Below are 23,595 nucleotides of genomic sequence, written 5' to 3'. Positions count from 1 at the left end.
GCGCTCACCTGCTGCCACGAGTAGCTCTGGCTTTGTCTCCCTGCTGATCCCGCAAAGAGCCTGTCACGGCCCCTGAACGCCCTTTGTCTTTCATCTGCCCCTTAACCTGTAGTCCCAGGACAGGCTGGAGCAAACCTTGCCTTCCAGTGGTACTGCCCATCTGCTCCTCTTACACGGGGAACACTTGACTTTCAGCTTTTTTGGTGTAGTGCATTGTACCTCTAGCAGCTGCTGTTTCCTGACCTCAGTTGAATTGTTCTGAGCCTGCTTTCTGCTGCTGAAGTGCTCTTACTCGTCCTGCAGCATCCTGCGCATCAAGGTTTTATTTGCCACAGAGAGAATCAACTGTTAACTATTCATTACAACATGAGTTAATGCTCTCCGAAACAAGACCTTCTTTGGCTGTTCAAGAGAACTATCTCAAAAAAAACCAACCCCTCAAGCATCCTCTGCAAGCAGAGACCAGCAGCACCACTGTGAGGGCCAGTTAACGGCAAGGCAGAGAACAGAACAGCACAGTCCTCCATCTCTCCAGGCACCTCCTTAGCTTTACTGCTGTGTTCTCCAAGAACTTTACTTACTCTCCCACAGAGCAGCAGCAGCAATTTGCAATCAATAGATTTTGCTTAGGGATTGTCAGACTACAGCCATTTTTATGTCTGACATTTATTAGATGCAGTCTCCATGTACAAATTGTAGCTTTTTAACACCTGCACTCCAAAGCCTGTCCCAAAGCACCAAAAAGGATGAGGAGTAACACCACCGGTGATGAGTACTGCATTATCTACAGTCTTTACATACAGAGTAAATGTGGTATTTAAGTAGTTCATTAAAGTCAGCTGGAAAGGAGTTAAAGCTGGCATAGGTTTAAGTCACAGGAGGTCCAAGAGAAGTCTTGTTCAAGCTGTCAAGCTCTGGTACCTGCTGAGCAGCCTCCTGGAGGCAGCTCTCCTCTCGCTGCAGCCCTCCAGCCTCTCTGCCCAGCTGTTCAAGCAGGACGCAGCTGCCTGGCAGGTGCCAGCTCGTGCCGGTAGTGCTGTGGAAGAGACTGTTGGTGTAGCCCATGCTACATTTGAAGTTATCAAGAAGATGAAGCAGGACAGCTTTCAGCTTGCTCCAACAAGGACAACGTACTCTTGCCAAGCACGTCCCAGCTGAGAATGCTCTGGAATGCTTAGCAGTGCAGCAGCACCTCCCAAAAGCCGTCCCTTCAATAATTTCTCTTCTCACAGAAGCCTCCTGGCATCAAGGCAGCGGCTGCTCCCGGTTTTCCCGAGGGGAAGGCGAGAGAGACAGCTAGTCCTGGTCACTGTCGCTGTCACTGTCGCTGCTGTCACTGTCTGACTTGATACTCCCCAGTGTCTTCCTGCAGGTGTAAAACAGTCCAGTAATCAGTCACCTGATCTAAACCATAAATAACCCCCTCCAAAGAGAACATGATGGGCTGTCTGATGCCTGTTATCCTCACAGAACAGGTCCACCCAGCATTTGGTGGAGGCACACCCACCTCCTTTTGAAAAAGCAGACTACTTCAGTTACCCAGAAAGTGCTGGGCCAGCTGTCAGGGATGCTGGACTTCTCTTTATTCACTCCCTTACACCAGACCAGTGACTCCACACTGTGGTCCCTCAAGGCTAAGCCCACCATCTGAGCTGTATCAGCCCAGCAACAATGGTGGCTAGCGAGATGTACTGAAGGGCACTGACTACGTGCAGGGCCATCCTGTACCGCTTCCCTGCTCCTACGAGCCTGAAGTCAGTGTCTAGGTAGCCAGACCCAGGTAGGAAAAGATTGTGGGGAAGAAGGGCGATAGCAGATCTGAGTAGTGCAGATAATCCCATCATGGAAAGTTACCTTCCCTCCTAGGTGGGATGGACAGCACAGAATAAAAAACTGAGGGCTCATTTTGGGGGTGTGAATTGACCAGAGCCAACACGAAGGCACATCGTTCTGAAGCCAGTTCTCTGCTGCCTTGACAGAGCCCTTCTGCAGAATCACCCCGCCAACACCCTGTCTACTATACCCCTTTAGCACCAACATGGAGTACTCCAACTTACTTCTGCTCTTCAGAGAGTTTGAATTCCTTCTCCGTTCTGCTTTTAAGCCTTTGAGATGAAGGAAGATCGAGAGATGCTGCCAGCTTTACCAGTTTAATTGCCTCATCTGGGCAATTGGTTTGCTTAGCACAGTTCAAGAACTCATCCATCACTTGGTCACTGCAAAAGCAAAGGCAAAGAGTGACTGTTGGTGGGGTCTCAGGTGAGATGGCCATTAACTGACAGCAACCGACAGATTTTCAGACGGTTGAGAACCAGCCCAATTCTGCTCTAGCCAGGAGTTTCACCTCAGCCTTCATCTTGTTCTGACATGGTGCTCTTGGGAACTCCTGTCCTAGCAGAAAGCAATACTTCTCCTTGCACAAAACCAGAGGGCAGCAGCTCACTGCACAGGATAAGGACCTCACCTTAGCAGCAGCCTCCCTCTGAGTGCCCAAATCAGGCCCCTCACCCTCTTTTGTGTGGCTGGCAGTGGGCACGGAGCAGTGTAACAGCATTTAAATCAAAGGCAGTGTCTCACTGCCAGAGCCTGCTGTGCTGTCCGTGGGCACTGGGAGCCACTGGCAGCTGGCTCTGCTCTTTCCTCACCTGCGACAGCTGCTGGAGACACCTCTCCTGCCTTCAGGCAGGGAAATAATTAAGCGTTTGCAGCTGATGCCGCAGGGAGCTTGGCAGAAAAGGGAAGGCAGGAGACAGTTCAGCCAGAAGAGCCTCTGATGCATTTGGCAACAGCAAGGAAACCATGTTCTTTCTCTTTGCATTCAGGACCCATGGCAGCCACAAACCATCGGCTACACCACAATTTCAGAAGAATTATTTTTCTTTCCCGTCTTAAAGACGGGCTCTGGTGCAGCTTGGCAGTGTCAAGGCTTCCTTGGGCCACACTAGCGCAGTCTGCAGAACAGGACAAGCACAGCGTGCCACTAATAGCGACCTTTGGTACCACACACCCTCATAGCGTTCACTTCCGTGAGCTCCAAGCATGTAATTGTATTTTTAAAAACCCCAAGCGAAACGCATTACTATTCCTTAGAAGCTGTTTTCTACTTCAAAGAGAATTTTTCCCCCAAAATCCTGGGAAAAGCTAACTGTTGTAGCCTAACAGGGTACCACATATGATTTAGGTCTGGACTTGATAAACTTATCTTCAGAAATCCAGACACCTCTGAAGCACTTACGATTGGTTAATAGCATGCTGGAAATCTTTTGAGCACACAGGAAATGAGATTCCATGACACCTCAAGGATCAGCTCCTTAAATGCCTTCTTTGCATTTTCAGCAGTTTTTGAGACAGAAAGGTCTTGGAATGTATCAGTTGGATAAACAAACCCTTGTGCTAACAGGGACAGATGCACACACTCACACTTTGGAAGGAACGGTAAGTTACGGACCACTGCTCTGGGTGATAACGGAAACGCAAAATCACAGACAAAGGGGCGACTCAGTACCTGAAGTCAGAACCTAAAAGTACTCACGTGGGAATCCTATTGATTTGCTGGAAACGCTCCATCATGTTCCTGTTCAAAAGAAAACAAAATAATAATTAAAAACAACCTACCGCAAACCACAGGGACAGATACTAAATTTCCTGGATAAGCCCCCGCTGAAACATAGGCAAACTCAATTTCATTAAACGGTCTTCCCCACGGATCTGGAACAGCTCCCATGCCATGTCCTTGCAGATGCAATGTACCCCAGCTAACATCATGGATTAGTTTAACACAAAATAGCTTAACTAGTACAGAAAAAAAATTAAAAAACGTAGCTGGTGGCAATTTTACTTTAAAATATTCCGTATTTTTAGAAGGGTACTTGCCACCTCTTTGTTCCAAATGAGTCGGTGCAAAGAGAACATCTGTATTCAACAGAAAATGGCTCGGAACCTTACACTGGAGACGGGATACTTTAACCAGCACTGCAAGTTGAGAGCATGTAGGACAGTAAATTTTAGTTTCTGAAGGCTTCCAAAATTTTATCTTTAGATTTTTAATTCCAGTTATTTCTAATTAAAAGTGTAATTAAACTCTAATTAATCTCTTTAGCTGTTTGAATGCCAATGAGTTCTAAGAATTAGAGAATGGGAAGCCGCAGGAAATCAGCAGTGCCTAGTGAAGTGATACTCAAACCCTGCCTTGCCAGCAGCAGCTGTACGATGCTCTAAGCCAGTTGCTCCACTCAATTCTAAACCATTTTTAAGACAGACAACTGTAACTCGGTGCTGAGAATGAACAATACAATAATACAATACAAAAATACAAGAAAAAACCTCATCCCATTCCCAGCAGGACTTATCCCTCCCTTTGTCTGCTCTACCATTCCAAGGCAATCAGTCGTTAGTTTTTGATTTTTGTGACTGAGCCTTGAGTTCCAGTGTCAGCAAGCCAAGAGCTTGTGACAGCCACACACGTACCAGGCATCTTGGGTTCTCCCAGCCCTGGAAAACAACAGCGCGACATGGCCCAGCGTGCTGCCTGTCCATTCTAACGGGGCCTGCTCCCTCCCGGTTTGCTCATGGACAGCTTTGATGTCTTCAGCACACTTGGCAAACGCCAGTTGAATCTGTGAAGAGATTGTGCTATGAAAGCCAAAACCTCTAGATTTAACAAATCCTTTCCAGCGCAGGAAATCCAGGCTGGATTACTTTTCCCAACCCTGATAAGGAAGTGATCCTTTTCTGTATTAATCTCAGGTTTCCCTATAGGTTGACAACAATCTGAAGAGGTTAGCAAACCTGGATAAGCTCACACAGATCTGGGAATCTGTAACGGCATATGCACTGGAACGGGACCTTTATGACTGACGAGGGACCGTAACACAGCACCTAAATACAGTCTGTATGCTGCACAGACATGGGGAGACATCTCTACTCTTTTCACTGAGCTTCTGCACCGGTTTTGGCCGGGACAGAGTTAAATTTCTTCACAGTAGCTTGTATGGGGCTATGTGAGTGAGCAGCTGTGTGGTGCTCAGCTGCTCACCAGGGTTAAACCACGACAGCTTCCTTACCTCTTCAGGGTGCTGCTCCCTGCTCATCAAAGACAAGAGCTCTCCCAGCAGGTCTTGTCTCCTGGTAAACCCCAGCTGCTTCATATCTGTCCAGAGAAAGGCAGTAGTTAGCTGGTGTGACCAGTACCTCCTGCTCACATGGTTAGCATAACTAACACCATTTTGTAAGGCAAAGAGCCAATTCCTGCGACCGAGCAGGTCACGTATCAGTTCCCTCTCCCCTCATGATCAGGCCCTGAAGGTCCTGTATACCAAGCAGAGGAACCAAATGGATTTCTTCTTCCTCTCCCTGCCAGCCTCAAGATTCCTGGGTGCCAGCCTGACTACTCCCCTCCTTAACGGCCTGCAAGGTCCCAGGCACCCAGCAAAGCCGGTGGTGATGATTCCATCACAGAACAGGGAAGGTAACAGCACAGAGTACTGTCTATAAAATCAAGCAGTTACAGATCCTAAGTGGGAACTTGGACCCAAACTGCTGCTGAACAGCGAGACCCACATGGCCAGGGACACCTCCACAATCATCTGCTTCCTCCAAGGATTTAGTAGTGACTTGTATTCTTTGATACTTTTTTTTGAGGTTAGATTATGATTTTTATGCTGATAGAGCAAACCAAGTATTAAGAGCTGGCTTGATCCACAGAGGGACTAGGTGATTAGAAACCACAAGCTAAGCGGTGCTATCAAATTCTGTACTACGCTGCTTACAAAATTGCACTACGCTGTGCTACTCTTGATTGTAAATTCTATGCTATGCTAATCATAAAATCTTGTTAAGAAAATAAAGCTTTAATTGTAACTAGAACTTAGTGCTGTCATCATCCTGTGAAGGATCCCTAAAATAACCTGTCTGTCCCCTTAGCGACAGGTGACAGCAGAATATTTTCTGTGTGCTAAAGCCTGTATTTGCATTCTTGTCTCCTCTTCTTAAGGGGCAAAAAACAGGCAAAGAATTTAAATGAGTTAAACCTGAGCTAGTAAGGTACTACTCTCTGGTACACATTCAGTATTCCAAGACATTGACATTTAACTATCACACAGCCACGATCTCTCTGACAGAGAAAGGCAGAGCCGATAGCACAGGCTAATACAACAGCCCCACCACTGCACGGAGGAATAACGTCGCTCATTCCAAAGCGCCTCATCGTGGCTATTCTGAGCACTGGGACGTTTCCCAACTCCCTCCCACGTTGCACTCCTCCTGCCTTTTATCAAACTGCCTACGTAGCCATGTGGCTAGCACTAACCTTCCCAGACCGAAGGGATTGCTTCTAAGTGGTTGGCTGCATCCAGTGCTTGAAGGAGGTCCAGTATGTTTTTCGGAGTTGGATAGAAGACCTGATGAAGGAAGAGAATCACTTCAGTAAACTGTAATTTCTCCATACTAAAGCTCTGAAGCTTGCTTACCCTAACACACACTTACCGAAGGGGACATTTCTTTGTACCATTTCAACACAACATCGATTTGTTCCATCATACACAACAATGAAAAGAATTTTGACCTACAGGAGGGGAAAAATGTCCTAATTCAGTAATGATTAGATCAACCAAACCATACAGAAGCATCAGCACAATGATGGTGTTCTGACCAGATTTGTATTGCAGATCGGGGAAATTTCACTGTATGATTGCAATACTCCATACAATTAAAAAACCAGCAGTGTTTTTTATGAGATAACTAATGCTGACACTAGGTAACTGGCAGAATTAGTAAGAAGTGGACTGCATTTTAAAATCTCTAAGCAATGCAATCTCCCTGCCTGACACCAGGTTTGAGGCATCTGAATCTCTCAAATGCAACCTCAAAAAGAACCACTTTAAGAAGTGAACTAAATTAACCTGGTCACTTGTGCAAGTTCACGGTACAAGCCTGGAACCCTGATCCAGTGCAATGAATAGGAAAAATGTCTGTACACCAAGAAATGGATTTCCATTAATTTCCCTCGATTTATTTACAGGTTAAAGTCAGATCATAAGATTTTCACCCCTGAAAATACATCTTATTTTGATGATAATTACTTTTCATGAATTTACTGTAGCATCTCTAGTTCCAATGCCTAAATAGGCTTTTCTTCAACTCAGTATGCTTCAAGTACTTAACTACGTTCAGTATCTGCAGCACTTAACGACATGCCATGATTACAGCATCAAATGGTGGAAATACACAGGAGTTTGGTGCCTACATACACCTGCTGCACTGCAACCTCTCTACGCCACGCAGGAAGCGAGGTCTGACCTGTACGCTATTCTGGTGTTACCTCCTAAGACGCCATCCTAAGTGGATGGCAGGATTGTAGGAAACAACTGCTCCGTACAGTTGTTGGATAACGATTAAGTTAAACGGATGCTCCAAGATGCTTTATTTCAGTTTGGGCAAGGCCACAAACCAAAAATAAATCCTAAGCTACTATTGTTCTTAAGAGAGACTTTGTCACCCAATTCCCAAACTGCACACGCATGAGCCATCTGATGTTCAACAAGGCATCCTTCTGCACACTGTTCAAATCCCAGTTTGTATTCAAACTGACAACGATACGCAAGATGCTGAACGTGAGCTGCACTTCACTCACCAGTAGGCATTTGACCGATCCATGTCCAAGAATTTCCAGTTGTCTCCGTTCTCCATCGCCTTATTTAACCGATAGGCAAGCTTGATATCCTTGAGATCACAGCACTGCAACAAACCAGTTAGAGGTTAAAGCTACCAAATACAACACTGAACACATCCCTTTGAGACTGACTTTCACAAAAGTATGAGGAGTAATGAGCAGACAGCAAACATTTTTAATGCAATTCAGTGCAGTGGCTGCCTGGACATTTTGTTTAGTTGAGACACATACGTGACTCTCCCAGCGGGTGAGAGCTTTCTAACTTAAACTGACACCTCCTGGTGTGGTCTGATCGCCGCAGTGTCAATAGGAGGAGGTAAGGCACAGCAGACAGGGACTTGTGCAGCCATCTCTAGCAAGAGATGCACGTATCACAGGCATAAAAGTTACCAGTTTAGGAGGGATGAAGCAAAGAACCGCAGAATTACGGAGAAGAGTTACAGGAGGTGATGAACACAGATTAGAAAGGGAAAGATATTGAGAGCTAAACCTTGTACGACAGGTTGGAAAACTCACAAGCAATTCTGAAACAGCTGGAGGACTCAAAGGAATGCTGATTGCAGGGAAGAGGTACTTACCACTTGCATAGCAGTGGCAAAAAAGTTGGCTGAAACAGAGAAAATGGAGTCTGTTAGCTTCAAACTTTCAAGGAGACATACAGCAGCTCATTAACCCAGCCTCCCAAAGGACAGACAGGACATGTTCAATTACAAAGCTGAATTTGTAGCTCAGTTTGACAATGTAGCAGGGATCTTCATTTTAGAGAGAGACTTTGGTGTTGTAAGAGCTTTGCTAGCCAGTGCTCTAGAGGCAACCCTACTGCTGTGCTTTTCGAGACAGATTTAAGCAGATGGTCTGTTTGACTTCAGGAAGTTTTACAAAATCCACATTCTGTTGTCTGACGCAATACAGCATTACTTATCTAACAGGCAGGCTACAAATAAACCATCACTCACCTTCTCTATGAACTAGTGGAAGAGAACACATGCGACAGAGGCAAGTGTTCAGGCAGGCGACACACCTCTTAAGTACACGCCAGAGCTGCCCAAGAACATACAACTGCCCCCTGAAAACGTCTCCTTCCAGTTTTGTGAGGCTTTGACTCTGGTTTCTGTAAATGACATTTCAAAGTGGCATGGAGATGGATGCTGCGAGAGGGAGGCTAAGAAAGCCATACTGGGAAAAAGGACACCTATCCTGCTAAGTAGCTCATTTCATTTGTGTGGTGAGAATTTGGAATAGGTGATTTTGGTTTCTTGAAGGAAAAGTAAGATGACTGGATGCCATCAAAGACTGAAAAAATGGCTAGCCGCAGTTCTGTTCAAAGTGTCAACGTGAGATCTGCAAAAGCAGTTACCAAAAGAGGATAAGGATCCCACATTGAAGAAGAGCAGAAAACGTCTACATAAGCATCTTGCTTCGACAAGTGGCTTTGATCTGGTCTTATGTGAGCAATCACCCTTTCCTTTTTTTTTTTTTTTAAACCACTGTGTAGAAAAGCTCATTCAACTCCCCCACTCAGCATTCAGACAAGGCCTGTATCTGCGTGCCTGTCATCCCTGCCTTTGCTAACAGTGGTATTTCTAGAAAAGAGTGTGAAGGAGCAGAGCAGGCACAGTCATTGTCTATGCTTCTGGCATCATCTTCGAGCCAGAGCAAGGAACAGTCTAACACACAGAGCAGGGCAGAAGCAAACAAAAGAGGTGTACAGCATTCTGACTATTCCAGGCTTCTTCCCAAGGACAAAAAAAACCTGCTGACAGGATAACCTAATATTCTACTCCAGCATAATCTCACAATCTATCTTTGTCTTTTAAATGCCAAAAAAACATATCAACTTCTCAACTCATGTCCTGAAGCATGCACTGTAATAGCTTCTCCATCCTATCATATACAGAGGAGTGCTGCCAAGGAGTGGCTTCCGACACCTCGTTAACACCACGCTGTACACAGCACAGCTACTGACCCTTCTTTGCCATGTTCATCTTCAGGTTGAAGCTGTGTCTACTTCTGTACGTACAGAAAGGCTATGAACATCCTAGGGCAAAGCTGTGTACATACAGATGGCAGAAAGAGTCAGTGAGACATGGGATGTTCAGAATCTATCCCTTCTACAGACCCGAGCTTCAGTTTCGCATGAAGTTTTATTTCACGCAGTTTTCTGAAAAGAATTAGGAAGAACTAGAATAGGAACTCTCACACCGCACTACAACAAAAACCTGCTGTTTACCACACGTGTATTGTTTCATGAAACTGCTAGCACATGTTCCTCCTTAAACCAGCCTTGTCAATAGCCTTGAGTTTTTTATTGTACGAGCTCATTCACATGGGCTACACTCACACTCCCATACAGAAGCCAGCACACAAATGCACACACAATACAACTTCCCGGCACTGGAATTTGTCCTTCTCTGTCTCCAAAAAGTATGAGAAGGGATTAATACAAGCAAGCTGCATGTATTCTTCCTAGCTGGACAGAACTACCTGAAATTCATAGGTACCTTTTCACCCAAGCTTAACCAATGTAGATCGTCAGATATATTGAAGTCCGTACCATCATCAGGGTCCTGGGCAGTGAAACTCCTCTTTTCAACGTCATCTATCACCTCAGAGATGATGCCTGATGGGTTAAGGTCAACTGTGGAACAAACAGACAAGCAACATCACATCTCAGTTGTGCTAAGCATGCTAGCTTCAGCCTGCAAACATAACATGGCAACGTCTGAAAGCATGGTTCTTGTTTCCAAGTCTCATCAGTCTCCTCTCTCTGCCTCTACTCATGGTGCTCCACAGCAGCTGCAATTTTATTCGCACTAGGGATTGCCCTGCTACCCCCAGATTTCCACAGCACAACAGGGCACATGCAGAAAACTAAAAGTACTTTCTAGGAGGGAATCCAACAGGCATGCAAGTTTGTTTGTTAGAATGTGGCACTAGGAAAAGCAAGGCATTTCATAAATAAAAAAAACCCAGAGAGACCTCAGAGCAGTTCCTCCACATTTCTTAAAACGCAAGGACTGAGTTTGACTACAGTATGACTACTGTGTCCATTCTCTTCCCATGTCCACAGATTTTTGGCTAAAGGATCTCCAACAATTGGGCCTTCTAAGACAGCTGTATTTTACGACAGCTCCAACGTACAGAATTGTTGCAGAAAAACAGAATTCCTGTGCAATTCTACAATTTCTCCTCTGAGTGGCACAGTCTATGAAATCACATGCGTTGTAGTCAGATCCAGCCTCCACAGAGATTGAGTAACATTTGCTCTTTAGCTTAATCAACTTGTGGCTGCAAATGGAAAGGAGATGGGCTTGCTTTCCAGGTCTGCCCATTCTCAAAACACAAGGACTCTTCCCTCTCTGTAAGAGGTTATGATCCTCTGCAGCTTTTTCTTCACCCACGCAGAATCAGACTGCACAGGTAATATCAGGATTGCACACAAAATAAGTTGTCTTTTAATCCACGAATCAACCCCCTTCACTCATTACATATGGAAAGCATTTAAAGCAGGTGTTAAACAGGACACATTCATGGAGAAGTTGATATTGCACATACCTCCTCTATAAAATATAGAGACAAGATGATCATACGTTGCAAGGCTAGGCTCTGAAAAGCAAAAACATTGAAGTTACTTTGACATTCTTGGCTGTGCTTTATGCCCGAGCTCTAATTCACAGCCTCCAGCCCTTCCGGTCAGGCAGCGTGTATAAATTCACCCTGTCATTTCTCTCCTTGTCCATCCTGATGCTGGACCAGCCCTCATGCCCAACTGGGAGAGATGATACCTAAGGGTGGACCACTAGCTGAAGAACCATATTCCTATGGGGTGAACAGCCAAGCTTCCCTGCTCTAAATTTAAAACAGAACTATTTAATAATTGGCTTGCCATTCTGCTTATGAACCCATCTTTAGTGTATCAGCAAGCATGTTACTAGGGCAAAGCACACTCTCCAAGAGTAGCCAATATTCCCTGTTTTGGCAATGCTTACTTGACATTAAAAAAAAACATAATCTAGATCAAAAGCTTTTTTTTCTGAAGAGATGTAGATATATAGACCTGAACTGGCTTGTGAAGTAAATAAATCTCCTTGATCTATGGGAAGCTAACACTCAGCTGACGGATGCAAATATATATTCCTGTTATTCACTATTTCTGCAGCAGTGCTACAAGGATCCAGTTGAGACAGAGCCTATGGACCAGGACACACTCCCCCACTATACTGTAATTAGCAATTAGTAATCAATAGTGAACAAAGACGGAGGATGACAATTCAGTTTGAAATCCAGAGGCACTGGCTTGCTGAGTGGCCACAGCTCAGTACTCACACATTTTTATTTTTCAGTTCTCTTGCAAAAGGAAACAAATAGTGAAGTTGAGAACAGTGAGAAATGCTTTTTTCCACAATCCCTGGACTTCTTCCCTGCAACTAGGAATCACTGTGTCTGCTGCTGAACTCTTAAGTTAACTATTCTAGAGGTGGCACTGGAATATAACAACCATTCCGGTTCTCTCACCTATATCAAGTGCTTCCATTTCCTTTATGACCAATAAAGACATACTTCGGCCTACACCACCACATCTTCTCAGACTCTTCAGTAAAGCATTAAACGTTAGCAGATTTGGTTGTACTTCTTGCTGAGCCATGTGAGTCAGGAAGACCTTAAACAAAATCCCGAAATCTTTAGTGCTTCACACGTTATGGATCACAGTTCAGCTTTCAGATAGATATATAAGCATTTACTCAATGTAATCTCTCTCATCCCCGTCAAGTGAATGACTCTACCTCAACTGATCATTTCTTAACTTAAGGGAGTACCATCTGATTTTTAATTAATTTAACAAAAAAACAAGACCACAAAATTACATCAGATCAGACCTTGGAGAACTGTGTTTAGAACATCAAGGAAATGCTTACATTTATATACTATTTTTGTTAACTGATGTTATGTCATTAGAACTGGAGCCTTTAATGTTACCCCTCAAAATTCCATTCCCATCAAACCACCGTGAATTACAATTCCAAGAGTTTTTATCTGAAGTTGTTTGTTTGTTTTTATCTCCCAACAAAATTTCCCAATTACTTTCTGTCCAGGCAGTTCTCGGATCAGGCATGTTCTCACAAGGCAAACCATTCTGCAAGGGCAAGGTTAGATTTCGTACATTTTCCACTCCTCAATAGTTAGTTTGCGTGTTTAAACTAGCGTACTTCCTTTGCAGCAGATACTAGTATCTTTGTATAAAGCTCTTGTTTTAAGTCTTCTAATGATTGCAAAACTCTAGTGATAAAGCAGACCCAGTCCTTACACTCTTACCCTTCCCTTTTGCTCTACCTCCTTACCTTGGCTAATTCCCATCTTTCTAAGAACCTCTCTTTTAGGTATGGGACTGCTGTAATCAGTGCGTTGAAGGTGTGCACGTCAGCTGGAAAATGCAAGACAATTAATTTTAACTGACAATTACAGAAAACAGTCTGTTCTAACATTTAGATTAGATATTAGGAAAAAATTTTTTACAATTAGGGTGGTGGAACACTGGCACAGGTTGCCCAGAGAGGTGGTGGATGCCCCATCCCTGGAAATGTTCAAGGCCAGGTTGGACGGGGCTTTGAGCAACCTGATCTGGTTGGAGATGTCCCTGCTCCTTGCAGGGGGGTTGGACTGGATGACCTCTGAAGGTCCCTTCCAACCCAAACCATTCCATGATTCTATGATAATATGGCTCAGTTTTTGGCAGTCTCATGCAAATCTGTTTCCAGTGAGCAGGCCACATGCCAGCTGCACTGAAATTATCAGTTTGCATTCAGCTCCCATGATCTAGCTGAGGTCCGTACCCCTGCGCCAATCATCATTGCCATGAAACAAATATTCATGTACCCAACAAGAGGTTTCTGTTACTCAGAAGACCACAAAGCAAAATCAGGAGACACTTACCCTTGTGTCTTTCATTCAGCAAGTCTATGTACATGTCATAAGCTTTGGCATAAGCCCCATGCTGAAAAAAAAAAAAAAAAAAAAATCAACAAAAATAAACACAATCTCTACAACTGTGTGAGATTTCACAAGCCAAAAAAAAAAGTCCTCCCAGCACTGAAGGACAACTTTACCTTCACCATCCCACGGATCATTGCGCAATAGGAGTGTGCATTCCTCTCTGGCATTATCTTAAATATCCTTTCAGCATTGTTGTTCTCCCTAGAATCAATGTACAAGCTGAATGTTAAAGAACTCCAAAAAAGATACCTTTAGGAAAAGGATTCAACATGCAGAACAAAATAATGGGCTGTACTCTCAAGGGCTGACATTCAAATACATAACTTGTGATACTTTGAGCTATTCTACACCTAGAGTTCCATAAACACTTTAAAAGATTAGCAAACACAGATGTATTTAAAAAGTAACACCTGTGAGTACCGGCTGCTAAAAAGTCATGAAGTCTGTTTTATAACAACAACGCACGTGTGCAATCCACCGAGTATGGGAATACTGGCAACATTTTCTGTACCTCCATCTAGAGCCAAATGACTGCGAACGTCTTTGTAATTGTCTCTTTGGAGCCTCCTGCTCTGGAGCATCCACCTGGAGAGATTTTTGCAGAAATAAGTTTCTCAGAGTTTGAAGTCATGATTAAACACCAAATGGTGTGATTTGGTAACAACACAGAAGTTCAGAAGCAATTTATATGCTACTAAAGGGTTTTTTTTAAGTGGATTACATTAAAATAATGTCTATTATAATGTTCAGGAAGCAATAACTAGACTAAGAACACTGTTTATGTTAATAAATATACTAACAAGATAAATTATATGTATTTATGGAGTTAGTAGGCATCACTAGACTATAGCAAATACTCTAAAAATCTTTTCTCCCACAACAGTCTTCTGAGGGACAGGTATTGTGACATACATCTACTACTGTACCCTGCGATGTGATACTCTGAGGTCACTCAAGGAGCCCTCAGGTTAACTGAAATCTAGTTAATATGGTTCAGACTGGAAGAAAATTAACTAGCTTATCTACATGAGAGGTACTAGAGATGATCTTTGCAGGCAACTACAAAACCAAGACTGTCAGCAAGAAACAGATACTTCAACACAGTTCAGCAGAACTAAGCCAAGACAGGGATCCAGCTACTAATAAGTTCAGCTTTATGGAAACTATCTTTGCTACTAGGACAGACACAGGATTTTTATAACTGCCCTATCTCTTGGGAACGTTGACTGCCATCTGACCCACCTCACACCATCTCCCAGGCAGGTAGTCACAGTACAAAAATCCTGACGTCACCTTGACATACTCCCACTACATATAAAAGAAATAAATAAATAGAGATCAACAGGTTTTTCATACCCCTGGTTCTTCCAAGTCCTCTTTTTCTTCTTCCTCTTTTTCCGGAGTAGACTCTCTATCTCCATAGAAGCATAGTAAATCTAAAAGGCTGTTTGTGGTCTCCAGAGATGCAGGGGTACCTACAGAAAACGAGGACGTACAACATTTGCAGACAAAGTAAAGAACACACCATTCTACAGCCGTACCAGAAAACTTTCCAATATCCAGTTTTGCCACTTTGTTCTCTCTTAGCATAAAGCCATTCCTTAGCAAGTCTGTAAAACCTGAGTGTGACACTAATACTTCCACGAACCCATTTATAGCAGGAGACAATTTTAACGCTGAAGTAGCAAGCTAGTTCTGTGTAGCGGGAGGGGCTGCAGTAGCAGCTTCTATAAGAAGCTGCTTGAAGTTTCCTCTTTGTCTCGCGGACAGGGCCAGGTCTAGGATGGACCCACTGCTGGTCAGGGGCAAGCCAAGTGGCAATAGCCGTAACACCTCTGTGACAACATATTTAAAAAGAGGAAAACAAAAACCAAACCAAAACAGCATGAAAAAGCAGAAGCAGGGGCAGAGAGGGGGAGGCGCCATCCTTGTGGGCCTTGCAGCCCTCACCCTCTGGCCTCTCATCAAGCAGCTGTCTGGGCCCAACTCAACCTGGCCCAGCCAAGAGAAATGAAGAGAGGAGATGCGAAGAGATCCTGAGAGGCGTCCGCCTGAGCCGATCGTGAAGAATTTCTTGTGAGAGGAACGGCTGCAGACGCCAAGGTCAGTTCAGAAGGAGGGGGAGGACTAATGCTGCTCCTGGCCGAGATTCCCCTGCAGCCTGTGGTGATGACCATGGTGGAGCAGGTTGTCCCCCTGCAGCCCATGGAGGTCCACAGAGGAGCAGAGATCCACCTGCAGTCCGGGGAGGACCCCACGCGAGGGCAGGCAGATTCCTGAAGGAGGCTGTGGCCCGTGGAGGGCCCTGCGCTGTGGTGGCCTGCTCCTGAGGGACTGCACCCTGTGGAAAAGAACCCCACGCTGGAGCAGTTTCACGAAGGAGTGCAGCCCGTGGGATGGACCCCACGCTGGAGCAGGGGAGGAATGCGAGGAGTTCTTCCCCCGAGAAGGATGGAGCAGCAAAAAGCAACATATGATGAACTGACCATAACCCCCATTCCCCCATACTGCTCACGGCGGGGAAGGAGGTGGAGATAATTTGAAATGAAGTTAAGACTGGGAAGAGGGAGGGGTGGGGGGAACTTGTTTTTGTTCTTTCCCATTATCCTGCTTTGGTTTTATTAATAATAAATTGAAATAGTTTTCCCCAAGTCAAGTCTGTTTTGCCCGTAACGGTAACTTCAATGATCTCTCCCTGTCCTTACCACAAACCTTGAGCTTTTTGTTGTATTATCTGTCTCCCTTTCCCTCGGAGGGTTGGGAGAGTGAGTGAGAGGCTGCGTAGCTTGGTCCCGAGCAGGGGTAAACTACAACTAGAGTATCTGGTTTTCTACCAGAAAAGCCATCAAAAGGGTGGAGTTTTCCTCACCAAGTGGGAGAGGGAAGTGGCAACTGGCAGCCAAAACTGTCAAACAGCACAAGCCCAACACAACATCTAAAATTTCTAGTGCTTTTCAAATCTACTCCTGGGATACATCCTGCTGTGAAGACTACTTTGTGTTTCACTTTGTATGAAACAGATTTAAAAACAACAAAAGAAAAGAGCTATTTGATGGAATCATCTCCTTTCCATCTTGTAGTGGATACGAGAAGGTCTCACCTTCCCAGTATGTCTTCCTCCTTCAGAGGCTGTGGCAATCACAGTTTTCTATTGCCTCCTCTTCATTCACCCATAACAGAGACAAAGTTTAATTAAGAAAGAATGGAAAAAGACTAATTTATTGAGGGCAGGTCCACAGAAGGGGCACTCAGCTGGTATGCTACATCAGCCCAACACAGCAGCAAAGTGTTTAGCACAGATATCACTTCTACCAACCAATATGCTACCGCACAAGGGCCTTTGCAGACAGAATGGTATCATCCAGCCACACAGCATCTGCCCATAACAGGCTCTGATCTACCGTATCACAATCCTTATACTTCGGAAAAGAATAAAAAAAAACTCAACACTTAACATCTGCTTCTTGATCAAGAAATCATTTCTTCTCCTGATCACCAAAGTGACATGTCAGACAAGCAGCGGATGACGAGGGCCCAATAATTCCAGAGAATCACTTCACCAGACCAGAGTCAGTTGTGAAAGGCAGCAACAGAGTAATGAAATTGTCTCCACAGCCTGTGCTAGCTACTAAAATATTTCTGGCACAATTTAAAGAGAGCTATGCCACAGGATCTGGCAAGTGACCACATACCTGCTTGTACGAGCTGATCAAACAGGTCCACAGACTCTTTCACCTTTCTGAGGTGGATACGCTCTTTCAGAGCTTCCTCACTCACTCCTTCAATCTGAGGTGTAAGAATCTCAGGCATCAAGCACTAAAAGCAGAGTGCAAGTTAGACATGAGCTCAAACCTTCTCTAAACCACTGCTAAAACACTAACCAAACATCCTTACCCTTCACCCAGCACACTGCTTTGACAATCTCCCGACTCTCCCAGCCTGACATCAGCAGTCCTTTTGGTGACGGAGGACCATGCATCCTGATCTCTCACTTCCATGCTAGCAAGTCAACATCTAAACAACATTTCTTTTCTTACTTTTATCTAAAGAACTTGATACGATATTGAACTCCTAAGGAAAAATGTTCACTTTAGGAACATAATGGAAATACAGTACTGCCTCCATAGCTGTCTGCAAAACAGTTAAATTATCCTTTCATGTTAGTTGTGGACCAGTCTGAGAGCTGATTTCACTAACTGACAAAGCACAAACACAATTAAAATAAAAAGCAAAAAGCTTACTGGTACGTTGGGCTCTGCAAAAGTCTTGTCAAAATATTGAGGAAAGTGCTCAATAATGTATTTTGCAGCATTTCTCCCAGACTCCTTTGACAGTGAAAATAAACGCTGCATAGAAATGGGAGAGAACAAGATGAAGAGACATGCAATTAAAAGGCTGCGAGGGAGGAAAAACATTTTCCATACCACTGAGCATTCTGATGGGATCAAATTAAACTCCTGCTTCGTTTTCAACTCTTCGTAAAAACACAGGCACAAGACAACATTCCAGATAAACATTCTGGTATTTATGCCAATGTAAACAATTTCCTTGTTACTTAGTCAAGGGACAAAGTTCTGTACCAGACATGTGAAATGTTGCACTACTACCTCAAGATCAAAAGCACCTCTTTTTAGAGTTACGGCACGTGGACATTTCTCTCCCTGACTGTCATTTCCATGAGCATCACCTGATTCCCATTCACCTCTTTTCTTCGAGTTCTAAAGTCAGACTCTCCTTTGCTGTTTCTTTTAAAGCTCTTCACATTTGACTGCTGCCGTCAGCCCTCTCAATGGCTTCGCTCGTAGCCATATCACTGATTTGCAAAGACCTATCTCAGCTCCCAGTCTTCTCTCGCTACGCTCTAATTGACATCACACACAGCAGTTCCTTCTTGCCCTCATTTCCAGTTCTGCTTTCTCTTCCCTCACCTTCATGCTGTTTAATCTTATGCAAAGACAACATCAGGGGAAGACTCTTTTCCTTCTTCCTTTCTATTATCATCTCAATATTATTACTTCCACAAGCCTGTTACTAAATATCTGCTCTGTGACAAAATTAAAATTCCTGGGGCTTGGCCGGGACAGCAAACTGGTAATACGTAGTCTATGTAGTAACACAGACACAAGTGACCTTAATTTTATTCAAATTTAATTAAACTGTAAGCACAAAATCTCAACACTTGCAATACTACATATTCACAGTCTATATCCAAACTACGTAAACATAGATTTAACAGGTTGAATGCCACACCTAAAGAACTACTGTTGGGAGTTATTTAATGGACTAAGAACACGGAGGAACAGAACAACTCAAGAGGTAAGCCACTAACTGGGAGGAACGTTAGCAGAGCTGTGTCAGCTGGAAGGTCCCTACGAGGGCAGGAAAAAGCAATAATTTTGTGTGTACAGGGTGGATTTGTCCAGAGAAATGCTACAATCGTTGTGCTTTCAAAAATACACAGAGGAGAAAATTCTGAAAGAAATATGATACTTAATTTTCTTTTGTAATTGAAACTAGGCTCTAACTAGAGTTTTCATAGCCTAGATGAAGTGGTGGCGAGGGGAAAGCTTACCAAGGATTTGAAAGGAAATACTTACAGCATTGGCTGCATTTCTCGGCATAAGGAAAGGGTCATCCTGGAACATATAATGCGCAGCAGTCGGATCCTGTAGAAAGAAGAATCCAGGACTGAAACAGTTATGCACACAGGCATGCTGTAGGCATATCACACTGTCTCACGGGACGAGGAATGAACACTCCCACCACACAACCACCACCTGATGTTCATTTTACAAAAGTTCCTCTTGTTTGAAAAGGTTTAGCCTGTTTGGAAATATTTCAAAAAGCACTTCCATTACACACAGACACAGAGGCTAACACAGTGACAACAAAAAGCTGCTTACTACAACACGGCAAGCAGTAAGTTCCCTGCAAAGCAAGCAGGACCCCATCGGTCTCAGGGGAGCTGAGGGGACTCACAGGATGATATTCAGTTTCCACAATTCAAGACAGAACGGCATCACAGCATTTACGGCTGTTTCCCAGCAAGAGCAGACACTCATTGCTCTTTGCAAGGCTTGCTTTCTGGACTGAGACTGAGAAGAGGCAGCCTGGACTGGGAAGCTGAACTGGTAAAGGACCTCGTTCCTGATGTTAACAAAAGCCTTATCAAAGTATTACAGCTTTCACCGGGAGTTGCAGCCCTCCCTTAGCACGAGAATGAGGCTTTAAAGACACAGCAAAAGATGCTGAGCAAAGGTGAAAGCCCCGTAAGAAACAGATGTACAAGTCCCATCTTTAATTTACAGCCACAGCAGAAATAAGAGCCTCCAGAGAACAAGGCTACTGCGTGAGACAGACAGCTCAACCTATTTCCACGATCAGCTACTTACCCTCTTCACAGTAGAAGCCAATGCCTGAAGAACTGCTAGCTTATCCCTAAATATAAAGGAGCTTTGATTAATGCTCGGTTGCAGACTTTGAATGTTACATGTTACATTGCATGCAGAACAACCACAGCTTGGAAAATACCACTTTTTGCAAAGGGAGGGAAAATTCAACTGCAAAAGTGGTCTCAGTTCTGGAACAACCACAGGAAAAAAACAAGACTTAGAGGGGAACCCGAAAAGCATGTGTGTTCCCTGCTAACACTCCTGCCCTTATTACTATACATTGTCAAAGAAAGAACATAGGGAAGGGACACAGAAAGAAGTCCTTGGAATGTTCCTCAGAAGCTCCCACAGGACTGCCTCTCCAAGATAAGTCTTGGCAGGGAAAAAAGACCCAAACAAAACCGAGATTTCTCAGGACTCCTGCAGCTGTGGATCCTGAAGACTTTGGTTGTGTTTCAGGTAAACAAGGAAAGGCCAGTGAAAGAGTTTAGGTGAAGGCAGCATTATTTTAGGTTTACATGCAGACATCATTTGGCTATAAACGTAGTTTTTGCTGTACAGTCATGCAATTTCACTTCAAGTGCTTCCAACAAAATAGCTTTTGTTCAGCTGTGTAATTTCTAAAAAGGATTTATTCAGCCAAATATGGTCAAATGGTCAAATCCATTTTACTGAAAAGTCCACACCCAGATGCAGACAGCCAAATGAACTTGATTTTACAGATTTCTAGCGAATACCATCTTTTACAAAGAAACAGGACTATGCTTAAAATGCAGTCCATAACTGTTGGGGAAGGAAGGAAAAAAAAAAAAAAAAAGGCAGGAATGGAGTGTACATACTCTGCACAGAGAATAAGAATCAAGAATATTCCCAGAAAGCCACCAGTGGGATATCAAATCCAGGAGTACAGTAACCTGAATTTTCTTTTTCAGCTTTGGTGGACAGATTACATTTAGCTGTCCAATAACGGTTTTCTTCCAGCTGAAAAGATATTCCAGCAGTAAGCACTCACCAGGTTTTCCTTCGGGGAAGCACAATTTCTTCTCGAGTAACTGTGAGAAACAATATTAATATTGTTATCAGAAACAAACAGATGCCCAAAGAAAACACTGACCCCATGAAAATTAACAATTTAAGCTGATCCAGCTAAAGTACTAAAGCAAGGGTTTAAAGATCACAGTCTAATGTAGGCCACAATTTATTGCAGTGGTAATAATAAACACTGGTGAGGAGCTTACGCATCTTGCATCAAGAAAGGATCAGGGCCCTGTTGTAAATAAATATCAAAACGATTGTATCCATTTACCCACTCAAGCTTCTTCAATCATCCTTATCCTGTACGTTCTTGCTTGAGCCCCAGCCTTTCCCACTCTTAGTTCCCCAGTCCAGAGTTTGCCATCTCTGCCCATTTGGCTTCTAGAGTTCAGCCTGCCTGAACACTGCAGCAAAGCGCCCTCTCAGGTTTCCGCACTGACAGCCTGCCACCCACTGCTCAGTTCCTTCCACTCCAAGGATCGATTTTCCCGGTTTTCCCACGGAGGAAAAAAGAAAAAGGGCAATACTAAAAGAAGAAGCTAGAGGTTGTTAGTAAAGCATCTTAGCTAATCCATTTACAGAGGAGCATCTGGGACCTCTTCGTTACAACCCCCAGAGCCAGAGTCTGCAGAGGCACTTTTCCCACCGCACTGTGGACGCTCCCACGAGCTGTTACTGACTGGTAGGAACTTGCTCCCACGTGCAGCACGGCTCCAAGAATCCCAACTCGCTTCTCTCCCAAAACTTGTAACAGAAGTATGTCAAGGAGTACAGAGAAGCAGCAAGAACATGAAGGAAACTGTCAGGATTAACACGGAAAACTCATTTTCATTTTATAGTTTATTCTGTTTCAAAGAGCAAAACAAAATCCAAGAAGGGGAACGTGGGCATCCATGTCTTCTTTATCTCGCTATATTGTTTGGAGATTGAAAAACCACATGCAAGAAACTAGTGATTAAGACATCATACCTTCTGAATTGTCCACAGTCTTCCCAAGAGCTGTACTACTAGAAGAGCACCTATAAACCAACCAGAGGTTTGAATTTATGGTAGTCACATTAATACAGCAAAAGTAGATTAATGGAATTTTGTACTACGAGTTAGAAATAATTAAAACATTAGACAGAAAAAGTAACCGGAAACATTGCACTATTACTAACTCCAAAATTTTGATGGTTTTAAGAGATTTTTTTTTTCTCTTAAAACTCTAATTTCAAGAGACAAGCAGTTCTACACAGAAAATCATACTACATAAAATTTGTAACTATTTTTAGGGATATCATGGCTTAAAGTCGTTTTCATGAATTACTGCATCTTTGAAAGAAAATCCTGAACTTATATCAAAAAAGACACTTTGTGTTTCAGAAGCAGGGCCTAGCTGAAAGCAGTATATGACTTGTGTTTACACAAGCAGAAGACCCCGAGTTGGGATGCAGGGAAATCAAACCTGTTTAGCTACAGATGCCCAGTCTCTACAGAGCTGCAGGCAGCACACTCACGTAACCACCGCAGTAGAAGGCACATCCACATAAACTTGCTTCTGCTGTGTGTCACAAAGCTGCTGCTCTGTGCTCAGTTTAGAGTCACACGACTCTGCTAAAGGTCTTTCTTACAATTGTTCATATTTTACTGCTTTTAACACAAATCAAAAGCTTACATTAAAATACTTCTTTTCTTTTTTTTGCTCATGAAGAAATCTAACACTAAAGTCCTACTGTAACTCTGGCATTCACGTCTGCTACCACACTGACCTTGACCTTGCGGGAGATGCTGTTAATGTGTACTCATACCTCTTTTGCTTCACTGCCATACTGCATAAATCTAGCTGCTCCTATGGGTCACATAAACTTACTAGATATTCTTTCATCACCCCAGATGTGAGTTGTATTTTGCCCATAAGGAGTACCCAGTGGAGCGGGGTCTTTTCACTTGAGGCATACCCTGAAAGCAACTTCCCTACTTCTTCCTTGAGATTAAGCTCTAGGAATCACTTAACAGCTCAAACTCACTCCCGGGACGGCTCCGAGCCGCAGAGACCACCAAAAGCAGGGAAAAACCCCAGCAGAGCCGCTCCTCCTCCACTGACCACGCCACACCGCCATGCTGCCCCGGCCCTGCCCCCCCAGAGGCCCAAGACGCCAGCGCGCATGCGCACACTGCCCAGTGCTCACTAGCCCCTATTGCGCCTGCGCAACCTTTCGCGCCTCAACTCCCCAGACCCCCCCCACACCACCGCCCGTTGATTCCTCCACGGCGCCATCGCCGCCGGGTCCTTCTCTTCCCTCCGATGAGGGAATGGCGGAACCTTACCGATAGCGCTCTCGCCTCCCGCCCGGTAAACAGCACCGCCGGCTCAGCGATACCACTTGCTGCCAGGAGCTGCCCCCCAGCCGCCGCGCAGCCATGCCGGCACCCGCGCAGTGCGCTCTGGGAAGGAGGGCGGTACCACTCCCACAGCTGCAGGGGGAAAGGCTGCCCCTCCCCGGCAGCGGTGGTACGGCCCGGCCC

The 23,595-nt window shown here is 44.3% G+C and overlaps 1 protein-coding gene and 1 non-coding gene across 2 annotated transcripts; both read right to left on the bottom strand.

Annotated features, from left to right (window-relative positions):
* Positions 1–530: 530 nt before the first annotated feature.
* On the bottom strand, positions 531–23,516 carry PTCD3 (pentatricopeptide repeat domain 3). Its single transcript, XM_086746165.1, has 24 exons — positions 23,398–23,516; positions 22,057–22,106; positions 21,065–21,104; positions 20,053–20,098; positions 19,258–19,326; positions 17,902–18,006; positions 17,353–17,476; positions 15,017–15,135; positions 14,172–14,245; positions 13,774–13,861; positions 13,601–13,661; positions 13,009–13,091; positions 12,185–12,329; positions 11,225–11,275; positions 10,224–10,307; positions 8,248–8,276; positions 7,631–7,734; positions 6,484–6,562; positions 6,308–6,398; positions 5,064–5,149; positions 4,468–4,616; positions 3,533–3,574; positions 2,058–2,216; positions 531–1,366 (listed from the first exon to the last, which is right to left on the bottom strand). Exons 1-24 carry the CDS (start codon positions 23,490–23,492, stop codon positions 1,297–1,299), a joined length of 2,043 nt encoding a protein of 680 aa, XP_086602291.1. The 5' UTR covers positions 23,493–23,516; the 3' UTR covers positions 531–1,296.
* LOC147601038 (small nucleolar RNA SNORD94) lies at positions 13,385–13,524 on the bottom strand. The gene has a single exon (XR_015258590.1). It is a non-coding gene; the product is annotated as a small nucleolar RNA SNORD94 (small nucleolar RNA).
* Positions 23,517–23,595: the final 79 nt, after the last annotated feature.

The sequence above is a fragment of the Chlamydotis macqueenii genome, chromosome 4, assembly GCF_036417535.1.
Source record: "Chlamydotis macqueenii isolate bChlMac1 chromosome 4, bChlMac1.mat, whole genome shotgun sequence".
NCBI lineage: Eukaryota > Metazoa > Chordata > Aves > Otidiformes > Otididae > Chlamydotis > Chlamydotis macqueenii.
Note: the sequence above shows the minus strand (reverse complement) of the source record. Positions and strands in the feature narration are given on the sequence as shown.